Raw genomic sequence first — 14,439 nt, forward strand, 5'->3', positions numbered from 1 at the left:
CATTCCTCCTTCCCCTTGTTTCTGAGAGGATGCTTCCTCCCAGGCCGCCCCTTCCCTGGGGTCTCAAGTCTCTGGAAGATTAAGCGCATCTTCTCCCACTGAGACCAGACTAGGCAGACCCCTGTTGTCTATGTGCCTGGGGCCTGTGACCACCCCTGTATGCTCCTGGTTGGTGGCTCAGCCTCTGGGAGCTCCCTGGGGTCTGGGAAAGTTGAGAATGCTGGTCTTCCTATGGGGTCACAGTGTCCCCTTCAGCTTCTTCAATCCTTCCCTTAAATTCAACAGTAGGAGTCCCTGACTTGAATCTAATAGTTGTGTGTCAGTCGGCTGCTGGCAGGGCCTCTCAGAGGACGTCATGCCAGGCTCCCATCTGCAAGCACATCATAGCGTCAGTAATAGTGTCAAGTTTTGGTGTCCCCCTCCCCCAGTGAGATGGATCCCCAGTTGGGACAGTCATTGGACCACCTTTCCTTCAGTCTTTTTTCCATTTTTGTTCCTGCAGATCTTTTAGACAGGAACAGTTCTGAGTCAGAAATTTTGACTGTGGGTTACTAACCCTGTTGTTCCACTTGAGGCCCTGTGTATCTACTGGAGGTGGTCTCTTGGGGTTTGCGGCTAAGATAACCCCCCATTGAGTCCTGAGAGTCTCTCACCCCCTTCCCCATCTCTGGTACTTTCTAGAGGGTTACTCACCTTCCCCCCCCAGAGGTTGCATATTTCCATTCATTCTCTTGGCTCTCTGAGCTTCTCTCTTGCCTGTCCCCCAATACCTGATCTTATTCCCCTTTCCCGTCCCCCTTCCGATTCTCACCCTCCCTCCCTCAGCCTCCAGTGATTATTTCCTTTCCCCTTCTCATCTACATACAAATCACTTAAGTAATCATTTTTAGTGATTTCATGGTTGTATGGGGGAGGCTGCTGCTGTTGCTGCTGCTACTGGTGGTGGTGGTAGAGGTTTACTTTGACCTTATTGGTCCTTTTTGTTGTTTGTTTATTTTTGTTTTTTGTTTTTGTTTTTTGAAGAGAAAGTGATCTGGGGATGAGATCCTTGGCCGTGAGAGAGTTGATGACTCAGTAAACTACTGAGGCAGGCAGCATGAGAAAGAGGAGATATTATGATGGTGATGGTCAGGGATGTGGGCAGGGTCAGGGGTCAGGGGTCAGGCGTCAGAGCAGCCTTCAGGGAAGGTTGCAGTTCTTTAATTGTTTTCCACTGATCTCCTCTTCCTAGGTGGATTAAGTTTGAAGAGAAAGTGGAGCAGGGCGGGGAACGATGGAGCAAACCCCATGTGGCCACCTTGTCCCTGCACAGCTTGTTTGAGCTGAGGACATGTATGGAGAAAGGGTCCATCATGCTGGACCGGGAGGCGTCCTCTCTCCCACAGCTGGTGGGTGAGTATGCCACTTCAGGTTCCTCCTCTTGCCTTAATGTCTTTTAATGCAGAAGCCCTCGAGGGTAAGCAGGGTTGGGTATTCTCTGACACACTGGTTCATAGGGTCTCGTGTTGTGAAATGAATGATTTAATGAAAGATTCGACAAATATCAAGAAAGGTAGCATTAAGAAACAACACCCATGTTTGGTGATGGTCATTTTTATTATTTTGGGATATTTAGATTTTTTTTTATCAGTCTTAAGAATTTTGTGCTTTTTAAAATCTTTTATATTTTGTTACATCAAAGATTGTGTTTAATATGCATACACATATTAGTTTCTCTACTTATTAGTGTACAATTAACATTTTTTATATACTTGTGTGTATGTGGGATCATGTGTGTGCGTGTGGATGGGTGGATGTGTGTGCTTCTGTGCATGCGTGCATGTTTCTGTGGATGCCAGAGTAAATCATGGTTTTATTTCTCAGGAGCCCATCCCTTGTTTTTTGAGACAGTATCTCTTCTTATCTGGAGCTTACTGAGTGGACTCAGTAGGGTGGCCAGCAAGCTTCCTGTTTCTGCCTCTCCAGGGCCTCTATTATAGGTACATGCCACCATGCCTGATTTTTCGTTTTAACATAAGTTCTAGGTCTTGGACTCAAGTTCTTAAGCGTGCATGGTAATTATTTGCATACTGAGCCATTACCTCACTCCAGATTAATATTCTGGCTAAAGAAACTTCTCATGCTCCTATATTAACTGGCTCCCTGGACACTAGATTTTAGAACTCTGACCATAGATGTTTCACTGAGCTTTTCTGAACCTCAGCTACATAATGTTCAAATCAGAGATTACATCTTACAGAAGAATGAAAATCCTCCACTTTCCAGGCTGCTGTGAGGGAAGGTGCCTGTCAAGTCATTTGGCTGTGTGTAGAGAATGCTGTGGGGCTGGGTGCCAGCATCAGGACCCCATGGGCTAGTGACTGAGTCCGGTTACATTGGTGCAGAGGATCATGCATATCACCAGAGTCTGTGGAGTTACTCTGCATGGAATTTCACCATTCATTCCTTCGCTATGAAAATGAAAACAATCCTCTCTGGAAGGATGACACTGAGTGGTACCAGCGAAGAAATGCTGGGATCACAGCGGGCAGCTTTGAGCCTCTCCTCTGTCAGTATAGATGATCATGTTTGGAACATGTTACCACCTTCTTGGAGATGTGGTTTCCTGTTCTTTTGATGTACCATTATGGGTGCATTTCTGAGTTTTCTTTACTGACTCAATGATAAAGTACCTCAGTTAAAGCCGGTTGGTGGAGAAAGGTATATTTTAGGTCATGATTCCACATTGGAGGAATAGAGGAGTCTGACCCCGAGTGGATTTGAGAAGGGGGTTTTAAACAAAGCAAACCACAACCTGGGTGGGGGGCAGTTGGCGTACGTCATTGGAGAATATCAAAAATACCAGTGAAGAATCTGGATGGTAACATCTGGTTTCTCAAGATTGATTATGATGTGTTATTTAACTTTTATGTTTTTATGGTCAGTCAGTTTCTAAAACAGAGTCATCCTGACCTTAAGGCCATAAATTCTTTATGGTCAGCCAGTTCCTGAAACAGAGTCACTGAACCTGCCATCCTATATTTTTGGCTCTATGCTACCTGCTAGGGGTCTTCTACTTTACCTGTTAGGGGGTCAGGATTTATCCTGGTCTTTCAAGCTCAGCTTGATTTCTTTGTCTTGTCTAGAACCCAGTCCTCAGAATGGTATTGTATGGTTTGGGCTGGGACTTCCCACATCAATGATGGAAATAGAGACCGTCCCCCATAGACACATCTCTCCACAGGTGAATTTAATCTATATAGTTACTGCTGCAGATGCCCATCCCAAGTGATCCTAGAGTGTGTCAGCTTAACAATTTAAATTACCCATCACAGTGTGCCTTTTGGAGTTGTTAGGAGAATTAAGGTCATAGGCCTGTTGGGCTCATGCTTTTAATTAGCTATCTAGATTTTCCTGCATATCACCTACCAGATAACTACGTGAAGTCTGATTTGAGTCTGGTGTATAGATGGTTGAGATTTCATGAGCATCAGGAAAAATCCCAAAGACTATTGACCGAAGAGATTGAAGTGGAGGGGCATTTCATTAATTCATTCTTTTTATTGGTTGGTTGATTGATCGGCTTTTACCAGTCTGAGAGCTGATCATCAGAGTGATAAAAGTTTTAGATCTGAACTACTTTGGAATGTGTCTTTGTGCCCTCACTCCCATATTGAATTACATTAAAGAGAATGTGCTCTACAACAACTCCTTCATTGTGTGTACACAGCAGAAGACCACATTGAATCAGACCCTCTTCAGCCAAGGACCAAAATGGAACCCAGTGACATCTGCTCCCTGTAAGAAAGATTAAGCGAACATTTGATGTTTTGGCTTAATTTCCCATAACTTTTTTTATTGTCGGCTGCAGACTGTTTTCCAACTTCCATGAATTTACTTTAAACATTGTCATTCTGTGTTAAAATTAGACATCGCTAGGTCACTTTGAGGTATCATCACTCACTAATATGTTTGCTCTACTGTCCCTGGGGCAAGGAGGCAGAGTGCCAGGGCTGTCATTCTGGAACTGATAATTCAGGAAAAGAGTTCTGAGCAAGCCGTACATCATGAGCAGAAGAAAGGGAGGAAACCAAAAGTCCTGCTTAAAGAGCAGAGCAAAGAAGTGTAACCTGATAAGGGAACCAACAGCCTCCAAGTGTAACCTGATAACGGAGCTACAATCCTCCTGAAGAACCCAAACCTGTGGAGAGTCAAATGTGAATCACCGAAAACCTTTGCTTCATTTTGAAGGACAGAAGGCAGCCCAGCGATGTGAGAGCTGTGAGGATCACTTAATTTCTATGACAACCTTTTCCTAGCAGAGGATGGAGTAAGGACGCCTAAGCTAGCGTTTTTTTAACTGGCAGTTACTCACTCCTAAATACCATGACGGATTTTCTCCCCATAGGCCGATTGCCCTTCAGAAAATTGGGTTGGGGGAGAAATGATAGAAAGTGTCATTATTTCCAACAAATAGGAGGATGATTCTCAGCTGTCATTGTGGTCCACATGCTATTGCTCCTCATCCTCCTCAGAGGCAGAGCCCCTGCAGGTCTCAGGCCAGGGCATCTGGACAGGGCCCAAGCCAGGTTCAGGCATCGGTTGTCATTCTCACAGTGAAATCAGCTTACCTGGGCTTCTTTTCAGGACCTCGCTGTGCTTTTAATTTCTTTTCTTTTCTTTTTTTTTAAAAAAGAACTCTTTCTGTATTTTAATAGAAAAATTGTCTTTGAAGCATTTCCAGAGGATAAGACAATTTCCAGGGATTATTTTTAATAGGTTTATTTTTAGGGTTCCCATTGTAACCCTACATTTAAAGGGTGTCACTCACATACAAAGTCAAGTTCATGGAATTTTCTTCCACATGCAAAATGGATAAGAAAAATGTAGCTCTATTTTTGGAGCTCATTCACACTCACACATGTACACACACACACACACACACACACACACCTCCAGAGTTCTGTGTATTGGCAGATTGCATTCTGCTGTTTCTTATTTTATTTCTTAAAACAATATTTTATATCTTTGAAATTTATATTTTTCATTCTTTCTAATTGTAAGTTTGATATACATATATATACATATATATTCAAATATAATCTCTAAATACTTTACTACAAGAACTAAAACCTTCCCTAATTTTACCACAAAAAATATTTCTTAATCAAATTTTGTCTGTTTATTGTCCCAACATTTTTCTTATGCCCTGGGTACGTGCATGCAACCTTTTCTTGAAATGGAATTATGAGTGTATGTGTGTGTGTGTGTGTGTGTGTGTGTGTGTGTGTGTGTGTGTGTGTGTGCACATGTGAGTGTGTGTGTGTCTGCATGTGGAGGCTAGGGCAGGATATTGGATACCTTCTGTCACTGTTTGTCTTATGGCCATGAGATAAGCTCCCTCCCTGAAGCTCCCTGATGCTCTCTGTGACAGGCTGCGTGGCTAGTGAGTTCACAAGGCCTGCCTGTGTCTGCCTTGTAATCTGGGGTTATGGGCATGCACAGTCATGGCAGGGGTTTTACCTCAGTGCCCGGACTTGAACTCAGGCCCCATTCTTATGAAGCAAACACTCCAACCGGTATTCACTTAAAGATAAAAAAACTATCAATTTTCCTGTCGTTCTATAAATAAAACCTAATAGCTGTAAAATAGAAATTTATTAGGCATTAGGTAACCTTGAAGGTTCTGTTATCAAGAGAAGTGGGTATTTTTTTTCATAGTTCAGCAAAATTATTTGATTAGTATAGAGTTCCAGTTGTAGAAAATTCAAAAGTTTTGAACATATTGAAAGATTTTGGTATGTTTTTGCCAGATGTCTTGGTCCACAATGTCACCCTCAGGTGATGGCCCTGGTGTGAGTCTTTTATACTGGGATAGCTAATTTTGACAGACCTAAGAAATGTCTTAATTGGTTATAGCCACACACATTTATTTACATTATCTTTGTTAACTTTGAACTTAAGAACTATTTATTTGGACTCGTGTGTCTTTGTCTTTCTCCGAGAAGGCCTTCGTTAGTCTTCTTAGCTGCTTTCCAGAGTCTAGCCACCTTTCTGTTGGTCTGCAGAAGTTCTGTAGATATGATTTTTCTCTCTGCCCAGAGCTTCGCTTTTTAAAACAGTTTACCTTTGGCTTTTTTTTTTTTTTTTTTTTTTTAGGCAGAATTTAGCTCTGCAGCCCAGGCTTTGACCTCATGGCCAGAAAGTCAAAATCCTTCTGCCTCAGCTTCCTGAATGCTAACAGGGCGGACCTACACCAGCCTGGTGGGCTTGATTTTTAAATATAGAAGATGCTGTGTCTAATGGGAAACCATCTAGATGTGCATCACAAGACAAGCTTTTATTTGGGGTTCTGCATTCTAAGTTAGTGGGGGACATTCTCACTTCTTCACCCCCTTTTTCCTCTCCTATGTAACAAGAGCTGAAGTGGAGGCCACCCTGGGTTTTTCTCAGTTCTGTTATCCTCTAGACTGGGCATATTTTCTCCCAGTTGGTAGTGTCTGTGGAATCTGAACTCTGAGCACTTAATTTCAGTGTAGTTGTAAAAGTAACTTTCCCTACTTGAATTTGAAAGGTTTTGCAGCTGATCCTTAAAGAGAGCCTATTATGCCGGCCATTTTTTTTTAAAGTGGAAACTTAATGACGGCCATAAGCCACACAGATGTTTTAACCTGTCTAACTAGTGATTTCCAGGCATTAGTAACAAGAGGGCCAGCTGCATATGTGTATGCATTGGGAAGCCAGGATGGCAAGGTAAGAAACTCTATTGCAGGGTCCTGGCCTCAGAGGGAGACTGGTGGCCCTGGATGCAGACAAGCTCTGGCTGCTTGTTTTTGTGGTCCTTCTGTAAATGGTCTTTCCATCTCGAATGGGGACTTGAAGGGAAAGTATAGGGCTTGGTTCTGAAGGCACCTAATTACAGGACTATGGGACAGAGGGCTAATTGTCCTGCTAGGGGGTCATTCTGAGTGTTTTACCGAGTGTGGAGTGTGGTTCAAGTAGTTAAAAATACCCAAGCTGAAGGCCACTTTCAAATCAAAACAATCACAAGAGAAACTTCCTGTCTCCTCTAGGTCCCTTACCAAATGGTTCATGTTCTGTACATTTAGTGCACTTGTGCTGGACAAATGATGGAAAATCCTTGACTTAGTCTCCGATCTCGCCTTACAAATGGCTCCCTGTCCACTGTATAAATTACTGGCTTCTTGATGTAGACTGTGAGACTCAGTGCTCACTGTAAAGCTGGAGTGATAATGGTTAACTGAGGCCTCAGCAAGGTCCTGGGGATACCTGTACCTTTTCTTCAGGACAGGATGCCATAGGACTGACTGTGGTCCCACTACCCATTGATTTTCCTGTTAGACTTTCGCTTAAGAACAGGCTTTTGTACCTCCCTATCCAAGTACTTTCCCTAGAGGAAGCTATGAGGTGAGGTGTCCTGCTCTGCACATCACCCACAGATTCTATGATGGTCTCAGGATGTTCAGGCTTCCTTTCTGTGCTTACCTCTGAGAAAGAAGTTCTTTTCCATTGGGATAGGCTTTGTTGTTTAACAGAACATTTTGCAGATCACAGTGAAGCAATCATTATTGTGTGTGTGTGTGTGTGTGTGTGTGTGTGTGTTTGTGTGTGTGCAGGGTAGAATTGCTGTTGGGTATCTTTTCTTCCTGCAAGAGGACACAGGTGGCCAACACTGCACCAGCTTTCTGTATGGAGTCTGTGACTCTGAAGTCACATCCTCCGCCATGTACAACCAGGCACTTTACCTTATGGCCTGAGCCATCTCCCTAGCCTCCACAGTCACTTTCTTTTTAAAGTTCAAACAGTAAAGGAGAGTAAACAGAAACTTTTTTTTTATAAGTAGGATAATTAAACTTTCTCAAAACTAGTCAAGTAGTGTTTGAAATGATCGGTAGAATAGACTGGCAAGGTTTTAGTTAAAGTTAACTGGGAAGGTTTAACTTGGCATCTTTGAAAAGACTAGGGCATGTACAATTTTATAGATTGATCTTTTCTTCACTAGCCATTCAAATGCTCTGATATTGGAAAAGGCATTTCAAAGAAAACACAACTTAGAAGAATTGGGGAGATAGACTTTAATAATCACTCTTCATGACTTTACAATGTTCATCTTCTCTTTGGATCCTACCGTTGATGTTTCTGATTAATGCAGGGCCTAAAAAATTAGAATGTTACCTTTCTAAATTGAAAAATGCAAATTACTGACTAATCACATTACTCAAAGCAACTGTGATTTAGGGGATTCACCATAGTTGGGGAGTATTGAGAGAGAGAGAGAGAGAAAGAGAGAGACAGAGACAGAGACAATCCTACCTTTGTAAGATCCAATTAATGCTAGAATTGTTATAATACTCTCATTAATGCCAGAATCCTATCCTTTCATATAAAGTGGGAAGCTGGGGTTTGGGGAAGGAAGGTCTTGGTGTTGATTTGGTGGTGATGTCCACAAGGCTGGAGTGGCAGACGGCTGTGCTATTTGGTGACTGACTCTTGCTTCATTTTGTCTTTGTACCAGAGATGATTGCAGACCACCAGATTGAGACAGGCCTACTGAAGCCTGACCTCAAGGATAAGGTCACCTACACTCTGCTCCGGAAACACCGACATCAAACCAAGAAATCCAACCTTCGGTCCCTGGCTGACATTGGGAAGACGGTCTCCAGCGCAAGTAGGATGTTTAGCAACCCTGATAATGGTAATGCAGGGCCAATGGCTGCTGCTCGATTTTTCTTTCCACATCCCCCCACTCCATCTCTCCATACCCTCTCCCACTTGTATTTCTTTTCTCAAATTCATATGCCACGGTCATTTCCTGATCCTTTTAATACAACTGGGTAGATGTGCAATCTTGCCGGAAAGGTTTCCCTGAAGCTGCAGTTTACTAAGCCACAGTTCCTTGCTTCTTCATGTGGGCCTATGCTGACGGACTGAAATGGCTGAGATTGCAGGGAATATGTTTTCAAGATGACTTGTAACAACTGGGAGGATCAAATTAGATAATATAAATGCTTTGAAGTCTCGAATCACAATTTATTTTTTCATAGTATCCCCTTTAGGGTGGGAGTCAGTTGTCTAGGCTGTTGGTGGTCATCTTACCACTGTAAAGCTCAATTTTATTTTACCCCTTGGAAAGGTGGTTGATGTGGTAAATGACAGTCATATTCAGATGGGATGGTAATTACTAAAGATGGAATATTAACTCGTTATATAATGGGATGGGCACCATGTTCTCGTTATGTTTGTTTTACTGCATTTACCACAGATTCTTGCAAAGGGTCTACCTTATGTGTCTCTTTGTTGGGAGCACATTTCATGTTTGGGTGCAGGCTGATGGGGGGGCACATGTTACCATGAAGTGTGGGAGATGACAGTTCGGTGGGCAGAACTGAGTAGATGCTGGGTTGGTAGAACCTGCTCTAGAATCCACCACCACATCTTCTTAGTGCCAAGAAAGGGAAGAAAGAGAGAGAGTCTGTAACTTGGTGCAGTCACATGTGCTTCCACAATATGGTCTCAGGCAGAGGACAAGTTAAGATGACTTTGTAAAGTATATTCGGCTCCAGTCATTCCATATCCAGAAATGTAAGTTTTTCTCTCTCACTTAATACTAAAAACCAATGATTTGAAAGACACACTACTATAAACAAAATTTCATAATTTTAAACCCAAAGGGTCTATAAAGATAACCAAGACATGAATGTGTTCAATAAAATATACTCACGGGAGAGGGTCTCAAATTTAGAGTACTGCTGGTATAGTTTGGTGTTACTTAGAGCATTGCAGCCTACAGATAGATATCCAGCTTCATATGCCTGTTGATTGAGTTTTGAAGGAAAGGTTTTCCAGTGACCGGCAGCGCCATTGCTTAGGCAGGTGGCTCTAATTCAGCCTACAGCCATTTTGTCTTCATGGGCACCTAACTGTAATCATGGCGCTTAAATGTCATTCTTCCCTTTCCATGTTAGGCAACAGTCCTCCTTCTCATATGCAGTGTGGTTTCCTAGAGTTAGAGGTTTTGTTGGCTTGCTTTAGATCATAGACCACCCTTGGGAGCATACAGAAGCATGAAGATACAGTCGGCAGACAGGGCATGGCTGCTCTCTTAAAGCATGCTGAGCCATTTTCTCACACACCCCATCAGCACAAAGACTGGAAACAGAAGAGCCTCGGCAGCCAGTCTTGTGGGGAAGTTATTTAGATGTAAGGTCCAGTGAATGAGCTGGGCTACTTGCTCTTCTGCAGGTCTTTGTCCTATTGGTCGATCCTGCACGTGAGAGGAAGTTGAACTTCCTGCCTTCATTCTTCACCTCTGGTCGCTCTACATGCGGGCAGAAAGCAAATGAGAAAGGGCGGGCAGCCCTTCTCCGGCTCTTCAGATGCTCGGAGCACACTCTGCATCGTGGGATACAATTAGCTTGTTTCAAACGTGTTATTATTAGCCTTTGTGTTACCCAACTTTAACTATCACAGGCAAGATTTGCCTCTGAGATCCCACAGCAGTGAGTTACATGTGCCTCCAAGGTACATGACCATAAATCCCAGGTGGGGTGGTAAGTTCTTGGCTTTCTACAGTTGCTCGCTCTTAACCTGCAAGTTTACACAGTTACCTTTATGTCTTGGGGCTTAATCACTTAATACACTTAAGAACTATGTAGTGTTCTTTGAATAAACATCTAAAGTGTGAAATTATATATCCTTCACTATTTTAATAAACAAGAATTTTAGGTCAACTGTAGTTGGGCAGGATTGTAATATCCTCATGGAAAGCCTAGATACACATAAATCACTTCAGCCTTAAATATAGAAATAGACGCAGTGACAAAGACAGCCTTGGGTATGCTAGCAACAGTGTGACAGATAGCTGAATGGTGTGGAGAACCTTGAGGTGGAGATTGTTTTAGCTCCCTGAGGTGTCCTAGCATCAGGGCCCATCAACCCACAAGATCCAACTGTGAGGGGAGAGTCAGTAAGCAGCTAGTCACTTGCACTAGAGACTCTGAAACCCCATTAGCATACAACCAAATGATTATATTAAAAACGATTGCAAGGCATACTCCAAATACGCCATTTGGTTGATGGCAATTTCCTATAATCTGTGCACTTGTGGTGGTTTTCACGGGTGTGTGACAGTGCACACACACTGTTAAGTGATGGCTCCCACACTGTACAGCATCTGCTCACAGTGCGCACCAAGTCGCACTGCTGACTCCGGCGGCTTCAGGCAAGCTGCAGAAGGCTGCTGCGGTGTGGCGTTTACACCGCGATCAGCAAGCGTGGAAGACCAGGGCTCGTCTTGTTACTGTTTCAGCTGTCTCTGAACTTTACAGAACCCTGGAGAAAATACTAACGGTGCAGATTAAACCCAAAGCATGTACTTCCTCATGCGGCTGCTGAAGTACAAACTGTCCACAGAATGAAAGGTTGTTTTTGTCTTCTTTACACACATGGTAATATTATAATCAGCCATAGATGGCTATTGCTTACCAGTGGCAGCCATAATTGGTTACAGATGCAAAAATTCATCCAAGATCAACAATAGCCTTTTGTAAGGCTGGGCGGGGTGTGTGCCTTACAGGAGCAATGTGTGTTTTAGTTTTTTTTTTTTACAGAGTTTGCCATATATCCTTTAAAAACAATTTATTTATTTGTTGTATAGGAGTGCCCTATCTTCATGTACACCTGCAGGCCAGAAGAGGGCATCAGATCCCATTACAGATGGTTGTGAGCCACCATGTGGTTGCTGGGAATTAAACTCAGGACCTCTGGAAGAGCAGTCACAGTTTTTAACCTCTGAGCCATCTCTTTAGTCCCACCTTATATCATTTTTTGCCAGTAAATTTAGCCTATCTTCAAACATATGCACAGAAACATATACCCTGTCTCCCAAGTACCTGGTTTTCAAACATTTCTATCAGCAGTATACACATATATTTGCCCACAGCTAAAAACGAACTTAAATTTTACACTGTTCTTATGTGGTCTGGGTTGCAGGTGATGATTTACAGCTTTTACTGTAAATTGTTGTTGTTGTTTTTGTTTTTTCTAGATGAAAACCACTTTTTCTTGTTAAAAAAAAAAACAGGAAAAATGAAGGTAGCTTTCATGAGGTTTGTGTTAGGTTCAGCTATATGACTGACTTTTGTGAGTTAAATAAAATTGACAGCTCATAAGTCCATTTGACATTATCTGGCAGTTTTGGCTGAATAACTTAAATAATAGTTATGTATTCTTTTAGTTTACTATGAAAGAATAATACTTAAGCCTAGGAACACTCGAGGGCAGTACTTTAAAAATCAAACAAGAAGTAAGAACAGTTCCCATGTATAACTGCGATTCACTGCTTAAAGATTTTATAAAATGTTTATGAGGCCAGTAGACACTTTTATTTTATTTTTTAAATCATGATCTGGTTTAAAAGGTATATAATTTCCCATTTTATAGATGGGAAAAAAGTGGATACTTTTGATCTGTATTGTCTTCCCCAAAGCTCATGCAAGAGTCTCCATTAAAGACCAAGAGGCACTCGGGGCCCCGATGTGAGGGTCAGACTGTCATTGGTTTGTTTCTTTATTGCTGAGTCTCTCCACTTCGTCCCCTTCTGCTGTCAGAAAGCCCAGTTAGTTCCCTTTGCCCTGTGATCTGAGGGTACGGATATCCTTTGTGGAAAAGTGGTTTTGCTCATCCAGTCTGACCCATACATACTATGATTTTTTTTCTGGTTCATTTACTTGAACATATATATGTACATATATGTATATATATTAACGGCAGGTTTATTGGGAAGCTGCTCTCAAACGAGTTCGTTGGACCCAAGGATTGAGACTAAGGAAGTCACTATAGGGAAGGATCTGGGAGAAAGGACACAAGCAGGGAGTGAAGAAAAGGAAAGAGAGAGAGAGAGAGAGAGAGAGAGAGAGAGAGAGAGAGAGAGAGAGAGAGAGAGAGAGAGGAATTATTAAGAAGTTACTTATTTTTCCTAACAAAGATTTAGAAAAGTATTTCTAGTTCATTTTGATGCCTGTAAAAACGAACTAATGAAAAAAAAAGCCAGTGGGCTGGATGAGCGCTTGGAATGGTAACTGGCACTTAGTAATTATCCAAGAAATGCATTCAGTCAGATGCAAGGGTTTAAATAAGTTCACAAGAAAGATCCTAGAGTAACATGAGTGGCCTCGAGACTGTTTGCTTCAGTAGCTTTGTCTTCAGGAAGAAACCCATGGAAATGACTTTTTGTATTTCTTCAGACTTTTTCGTAAGTGATATCAGTACCCTTTGTTTAACAATGACAGGGGAGGAAGCCCTTACTCCTCATAGTCTGAACCTTCCTTGTTTTGTGTTTTTCGTTAAATGGGTATAAGACAAGTCCTTATCCACCTTGGGGATCCAAGGCTGACAAGAAGTATAGCCCCAGGCAGCGTGGAGCTGGAGAAGGTGGGTAGCTCCAAGCAGGACAGCTGGATACTGGGGCTCATGGCTTTCTTTATGCTTTTGCTATTACCCCAGGACCTCTGCTCTACTTATAGTGACCCACAGCCTCCTGCTCAGCACAGTGCTGGGTTTCAATACACTGCCTTTCTGACCTCCTCCTTTACCAAGCTGTGCAGAAATGTCATCACCAGGCTTGCCCAATTCAGTGGGAACCAGCTCTTGTTAACAGTAGTTCTAGGAACCAGAGAAATATAGGTAAAATTAGCCAGGACCCTATTGCTTTGACTCTGACTTGCAACTAGACCCACTAGAACGGAGTGAGCCGGAATAGTAAGTTAGGCTCCCTTGAAATGGTGTGAATTCCATCTGGTTGGGACCACAGCCAGGTTTGACAGCTTTCTCAACCCCTTTATCAGGTCTTTGTTTTTGTGTCTGGGATTTGGATTCTAATGTTCCCACTTGTCTTTAGATGGACTGTTCTTCTCTCCACCTAAAGCATTACTGAATTCAGACATGAGCCCTCTAGCAGTAGATCGGGCAAGCACTGCCCCAACCTCAGATACCTCCAAAGTAGGCTTCCTGCCTCTCTAGTTCTGAGCCAGTCAGGTGGCATCTTTTCTCTTAGGCATGTATCTCTTTCAGATGCGCATGGCATTCCAGGTGCCTTTCTGAATGCAGCTAGCTCCTTCCAAAACCCAGCAGCACACACCCATCTGTTTTGTTCTGGACCCTCGTTCTCTATGTATTTGCACAGCACAGATGAATGTCTTGGCCAGAGCTCAATGAAACCAAACTCACTCCAACCTGCTAAAAACAAGGCAATCCATGGGAAGTTGCTGGCAAAGTATCTGAAGAAAGCTGCCCACTAACGAAAGTGGCTTCTGTGGCGAACTCATTCTTAAGTCTTATTTCTTTACCCCGGGTCTTCTAGATCAAGAAGCTCCTGTCACTTCCTTTTGGTAGTCAGTAGCCAGTTTTTATCTTTATGACAATAAAAAGATAGGCTTAGGA

The 14,439-nt window shown here is 42.6% G+C and overlaps 1 protein-coding gene across 3 annotated transcripts in view; it reads left to right on the plus strand.

Annotated features, from left to right (window-relative positions):
* Positions 1-14,439, plus strand: part of SLC4A4 (solute carrier family 4 member 4) — a 263,965-nt gene that overhangs the window by 90,125 nt on the left and 159,401 nt on the right. For 2 of the 3 annotated variants that reach the window (XM_080926202.1, XM_080926204.1), the window contains exons 4-5: positions 1,232-1,392; positions 8,516-8,695. In XM_080926202.1, coding sequence (XP_080782328.1) covers positions 1,232-1,392; positions 8,516-8,695 — 341 coding nt within the window. The remainder of the gene's footprint in view (positions 1-1,231; positions 1,393-8,515; positions 8,696-14,439) is intronic. The other variant, XM_080926203.1, reaches the window with a different exon arrangement.

The sequence above is a fragment of the Micromys minutus genome (assembly GCF_963924665.1).
Source record: "Micromys minutus genome assembly, chromosome: 1".
NCBI lineage: Eukaryota > Metazoa > Chordata > Mammalia > Rodentia > Muridae > Micromys > Micromys minutus.